Source organism: Carex rostrata, chromosome 28 (genome assembly GCF_964058835.1).
Source record: "Carex rostrata chromosome 28, lpCarRost1.2, whole genome shotgun sequence".
Classification (NCBI taxonomy): domain Eukaryota; kingdom Viridiplantae; phylum Streptophyta; class Magnoliopsida; order Poales; family Cyperaceae; genus Carex; species Carex rostrata.
The window spans coordinates 1,234,293-1,241,227 of record NC_135945.1 but is presented as its reverse complement, the minus strand read 5'-3'; the positions used below and the strand labels follow the sequence as shown (position 1 = coordinate 1,241,227).

At 31.8% G+C, this 6,935-nt stretch overlaps 1 protein-coding gene across 1 annotated transcript; it reads right to left on the bottom strand.

Annotated features, from left to right (window-relative positions):
* Positions 1–2,342: 2,342 nt before the first annotated feature.
* On the bottom strand, positions 2,343–2,984 carry LOC144545474 (protein ZW2-like). The gene has a single exon (XM_078294046.1). It carries the CDS (start codon positions 2,982–2,984, stop codon positions 2,343–2,345), a length of 642 nt encoding a protein of 213 aa, XP_078150172.1.
* Positions 2,985–6,935: the final 3,951 nt, after the last annotated feature.

The window sequence follows — 6,935 nt, the reverse complement described above, 5'->3', positions numbered from 1 at the left end:
TGAGCACATCACACCCTAGCTTTACTCATATATATTATTTTAATTATAATATCAATTAATATAAAAAATTATTGAGTACAATAACTAAAGTATAATTTAAATACAAAAGCTATTCCCTTTCTAAAAACAAATAACAGATGGTGCATTGGTAGAGCGTCATAGACTCATAGATCCGATTTTTTTAAAAATACTCAAAAAAATAAATATTTTATTAAAAATAACCAGGTTCTGAGTGAAATTTTAAAAATACCCAGACCGCAGATTTTTTCTGCGCTCCGGAATTTTTATTCCGGAGCGCAGAAAAAATTTGCGCCCCGATTTTTTTTTTAGATTTTTTTATCCCGAGCGCAGATTTTTTCTGCGGCCCGAATTTTTTTTTTTTTTTTTTTAGAGTTTGGAGAAAAAAAAATCCATGGTTTGGTATATGTATATGTATAATATGTATAATATATGTATCTATAATGAGATGGGCTACGGTGAGTTGCGAAGTAAAGCGACTATTTTATTTCACGCTCATATTTTGCGATTTTAAAGTTCAAAACGTCGATCCGAACCGTTCATCTTGTTCTCCATATTGAAATGCGCTTGCAGACCAAATTTTACATTTTTTGGAATTTTTTTATCATTTATTAAGCAATTTTGAAAGTCGCTGATCTGATGGTCCAGAAAATTTTACTGTTTTTTACTGGTCACAGCAAAACAACAATTTTCAAAAATACTTAATAAATAGTAAAAAAATTCAAAAAAATGTAAAATTTGGTCTCCAAGCACATTTCAATATGGATTAAACATCTAACGATTCGGATCGGTCGTTTGGACTTTTAAAATAAAAATACGGCGTGAAGTAGAAACGCGTTTTACTTCGCAACTCACCGTAGCCCATCTCATCTATAATATAATATAATATATGTATATGTATATGTATATATAATATATGTACATATACATAATATATATTATACATATATTATATTATATATACATATATTGTATTATACATATACATATACATATATTATATATACATATATTATACATAACATATACATATATTATACATAACATATACATATATTATACATATTATACATATACATATACCAAACCATGGATTTTTTTCTCCAAACTCTAAAAAAAAAAAAAAAAAAAAAAAATCCGGGCTGTAGAAAAAATCTGCACTCGGGATAAAAAATTCAAAAAAAAAAAAAAAAAATTTCGGGGCGCAAATTTTTTCTGCGCTCTGGAATAAAAATTTCGGAGCGCAGAAAAAATCTGCGGCCTGGATATTTTTAAAATTTCACTCAGAACCTGGTTATTTTTAATAAAATATTTATTTTTTTGGGTATTTTTAAAAAAATCGACTCATAGATGGGTGATAATCAATTAATTTTAATTTTCTTGGATGATAACAAAAAAAAAAAATTTCGGGATAAAGCGCATTATAAGGCGCACCTGGTTTTTGGGCTGAACAAAGCCCAACAACATCTTATACGTAGTGTGTACAGACTATGGTTGTATATGTATAATTAATACTGCATGCTTCTAGATTTCGTGTGGGGGATGGGTTCAAAAATTAAAAATACAAGAGGAAAATAAATTAAATTTGAATTTTGTTTTGTTCGTGTTTTGTTCTGTGAGAATATTTAATTATTTTTAATTGTAAATAATTAAATATGACAGATTGAGAAAATCAGTGGGAAAGGAAGAAAAACAGACCAACTGTCTGGGTTATTAATGAGGACACAGTTTGTTTCATATTTATCTACATAACCCGTTGCGATCAGAAATGCATGCTATGGAGATATTCTACAGACTACAGTCAGTGGATTATTGAAGAAAGACGCCTCCTAAATGATCTCTCATCTGTACACCAAAGCAGTCCCACCCTCCACACTATGTCGAGTACTGTGACCGCTTGTCTATGAGTCTATGACGCTAGACCTTCTATCCTATGTCCCGTACTCGTATCGGATACGTATCGGAGGCATATCGAGTGTGTATCTGTATCGGATACGAGTACGGACCCTATATGGAGAATCGGGATAACATAGTCCAGCATGAATTAAGTTAAATGTCATGATGGATTAGAAAATGAATGGTAATAATTTTGCTGTACCATAGCCAAAATAAGTTTACTAAACTATAGAGATCCTTAATATATTATAATATCATGTCTTACAAATATAAATACTTAAGTTCATACTCTTAATTACTTCCACACCAAATACAACAATTAAACAACCTTCAAAGACAACAAATACAACAAAACTGAGCATATTTTGCTTCAAACCTGATCTAAAGTCCTTGAAACGATCCAGCTTATTCAGATATTAATTATACAGCTATGCCAAACCCATGGAATATATATGAGACAAACCAAGTTGGTGGATCCAGAGGTGGTGGTTCGCTACGCGTGCAAGGAATTTCACCATCTGAGCAGCATTTAGCACGATGAGCTTCCTTGACACGACTTGCTTTCTAAGCTTATTGGCCTCATCAAACGCTGCACCTATCATGTCTGCCACCCTTGTTGCCAACTCAGCTCTCGCCTCCCCATTTCTTGGGTTTCCCTCCATAGCTTCTGTAGCCATCAATACTGTTATGGTTCCCTCCACTTCGTACATCATTGTTTCCAGTTCTGTCTCTCTCTGCACCGTCTGCTGTTTCAGCTCCTCTATCTCCCTTCTCTGATCATCATTAAGGTCTGACGATATCAAATGAAATAATATGCTAGGTTTCAGGCCACCAAGCCAGAAGAAGGTCCGTTCAAGTGGATTAAGCCAGTAAGCAGAGAACGCGAGAAAAATGTTTTGCTCAGCAAGCTGAGACAAGCGGTCACAGTACTCAGCATAGTGTGATAAGGCACGAGATATGAGGGTCGACATGTGGAGGGTGGGACTGTTTTGGGGTACAGATGAGAGATCATTTAGGAGGCGTCTTTCATCAATAATCCACTGACTGTAGAATATCTCCATAGCATGCATTTCTAATCGCAACGGTTTTTTTTTTTTTTTTTTTTTGAAGTATTGGCAGTGGCTGCCAATAGAGAGAGATCGCAACGGGTTGTATAGATAGATATGAAACAAACTGTGTACTCATTAATAATACCATAGCAGTATTAATTATACATATACAACCATAGTCTGTACACTCTACGTATAAGATGTTGTTGGGCTTTGTTCAGCCCAAAAACCAGGTGCGCCTTATAATGCGCTTTATCCCGAAATTATTTTTTGTTCCCATCCAAGAAAATCAAAATTAATTTATTATCACCCATCTCATCTTTCTTATATTCTACCACTCACGTGAACTGAGGATATGCACGGATCCCGATAGGTATGCAGACTGGATACATACTGAGAACGCGCATGGATTGTGGTGAATAAAGGTGGCGTGTACCGAATTTTTCACTCACAATTCTCTCAGCAGGCACATAGTGACAAGGTATCCGAATTATATCCGAATTATATCCGTTTAATTTTTTTTTGGGGTGATGCCGAATCGAACACCGAATTATTTGGTTGACCGAACTTTGACCGAATTAAATCCAAATAATTCCCGAATTTTACGAACTTTTCTCGAATTTTACGAATTACTCACGAATTTTTCCTGAATTTTTCCAAGAACAATTATTTTTTTGCTCCCTTGCAGGACTGAGATTTCTGGTCCGGATAATTCCGAATCATTCCCGAATTATACCCGAATTATACCCGAATCACGAATTTTTGATCTCGCCGAACCGAACCCGAATAATTCATTTGTCACTATGGGCAGAAGCAGCGGAAGGCAGCGGTAAAAGTCATTTTTTTATTATTGTTTTTAAATTAGTTAGTTGGGTATTAGCCTATTAGGTGATCAAAATAAACCAGAATTATATTATATTGTATTAAATAATTTGAATAGTGTGCAAAAATACTAATGTATTATATTTAATATACTTGTATTATTATTAGACAAAAATTGAGTAAAAATGCATCAAACTAGAATTGTATTTTTTTGAATTTATCCTAGATTGTACTATTTTTTACTGATGGTGTCCAAAAATTGTAATATATTACATTTAATATAGTTGTGTTATTATCAGACCAAAATTGAGTAGAAATGCACCAAATTCGAATTGTATTTTTCGAAATTACCCTAGATTGTACCATTTATTTACTGATTGTGTCCAAAAATTACAAAAATTTAAATTTACCATAGTTGAATTATTTTAGATAATTATGTTAGACCAAAATTTAAATTTACCATAAATAGTCTTTCAAACTTGGCATTGAAGTAAGTGCGTTTTTCTAGAAGGATTCTGCTCGAAATTCGCATCAACAACTAAGATTTAATCCAACCAAAACAGTAGAATTCCAAACTTGGCATTGAAGTGTGTGGTTCTGCTCATTTGCGTGCGTCGATTGTGAGCACCTACCTGAGATGAGCAACAAGAGGAAGAGGGAGCCTAGTGAGGAGACCAACAATGAGAAAGCCAAGAGGCCAAATAAGGAGATTTAAGCCGAACCAAAACCCAAAAAGAACTAGTCTTTAGAGTTTGCAAATTTGAATTTTTGATTGCTATGAGTTTTTTGTTCTTGTTTTTAGATCGCTTTTCATTATTTACTTTCTTGCATGATATATCTTAGGGCTTAATATTAATTTATATATTTGCACTTATTAGAAAATTGTGTCTTATTAGTGAACATCATGTGAATTAATGAATTATCGACTAAAATTCATTCTCAAATTTCAATAATATAATAATTAATACAATAATTTCAAATTTTTGCCTATTTAAGAGGCCAATTTATTTGATCATAAATAATAATTCAATATTTTCTTATTAAGAAGAATAAAATGATCAAATAATGTCTAAATATTAATATTTATTATTAACACTATAATTTCAACATTTTCATGACTACAAGAGTCAAATTTACATATCTTGTACTTTATACAATTCAAAATTCTAATTTAGTGCAAATATACGTGGTTTAATTGTAATATTTTATTTACTTTATTCTTATGCCTTAATTTACAATTTTATAAAATTAAGGGGGAGCACATGAATTAAGGAGAAGCCCTCTCTTCGTTTGAGCATAATTATGTGATATTTCGTCCCTTTTGATCATTTTCAAAACAGAGGAGAGATATTACAAGTTCATATTATATTAGTATTCTATAACACCACACACACAACACAAGAAAAAGGAAAAACCAAAAATTTTAAAAATTTAGAAAATTTTGAATTTTGTGGGAATAACCAATTTATGAACTCACTTGATATATATATTTTGCAAATCATCAAAAAAGGAAGATTGTTGGATTATACCATAATCTACTTATTTGTTTTGATTTGTAAAATGTTGATCCGAACCGTTCAAGTTGATCTCCATATTAAATTGTGCTTAGAGACCAAATTTTACATTTTTTGGAAATTTTTTACTATTTCTTTAGAATTTTTTAAAATCTCTGTTTTTGATGGTCTAGAATTTTCTAAAAAACAACAATTTTCAAAATTTCTAAAAAAATAGTGAAAAATTTCCAAAAAAAATATAAAATTTGGTCTCCAAGCACAATTTAATATGGACATCAACTTGAACGGTTGGGATTGACATTTTGAACTTTGAAATTGAAAATATAAATTTGAAGTAAAACACTCATTTTACTTCGCAAAGTACCGTAGCCCAACTCTCTCTCTCTTTCTCTCTCTATGTATGTATATATATAGCAAGACTACCATACATTGCAATGCATTGGCATTTTTGTGCATTGGACTATAAATTATCGATTCAAAGTTCAAATAATTGATCCAAATTGTTCATCTTGTTCTCCATATTAATATGTGTTTGGAGACCAAATTTTACATTTTTGGAAATTTTTTACTATTTATTAAGGCACTTTGAAAATCGCTAATCCAATGGTGCCTTTTAATTTTACTGTTACCGTTGGATCAACGATTTTCAAAGTGGCTTAATAAATAATAAAAAAATTCCAAAAAAAAAAATGTAAAATTTGGTCTCCAAACACATATTAATATGGAGAACAAGATGAAACGGTTTGGATCGGTCATTTGGACTTTGAATCCGATGATTTATAGTCTAATGCACAAAAATGCCTATGCATTGCAATGTATGATAGTCTTACTCTCTCTCTCTCTATATATAGGGATTGACTTGGGTGAGCCATGAAGTAAAACGCGTTTGTACTCCACGCTATATTTTTATTTTGAAAATCCGAACAACCGATTCGAACCTTCCAACATGCTCTCTATATTGAAATGTGCTTGGAGACTAAATTTTACATTTTTTTGAATTTTTTAGCTATTTATTAAGCCACTTTTAAAATCTGAAAATCTGGGTGAACAGTAAAAAAGTTTCTGGACCATCGGATCGGAGATTTTCAAAGTGGCTTAATAAATAGTAAAAAAATTCCAAGAAATGCAAAATTTGGTCTCCAAGCACATTTCAATATGGAGATCGTGTTGAGCGGTTCGGATCGGTTGTTTGGATTTTCAAAATAGAAATATAGTGCTACGGAGCACCAACTTGTTTTACTCCATGGCTCATTTTAGCCATCTCCTATATATAGAGAGAGAGAGATAGGCTAATATACAGTCGATTGTTCCTAGCCTCTCGTGCAACCAAGTTGTTTTTTTATTTTTTAAAGTCCAAATAATCGATCCAAGCTGTTAGATGTGATCTCCATATTAAAATGTGCTAGGAGACCAAATTTTATATTTTTTGAAATTTTTTTACTATTTATTAAGCCACTTTGAAAATCGCTGATCCAACGGTAGCTTCTGATATTATTGTTTGATTAAGTTACCGTTGGATTAGCGATTTTCAAAGTGGCTTAATAAATAGTAAAAAAATTCCAAAAAGAATATAAAATTTGGCCTCCTAGCACATTTTAATATGAAGATCACATCTAACGGTTTGGATCAATCATTT

What these genes read in the sequence shown, in the direction of transcription:
- LOC144545474 (XM_078294046.1), bottom strand. Translation starts at nt 2,984, where the DNA reads ATGCATGCTATGGAGATATTCTACAGTCAGTGGATTATTGATGAAAGA.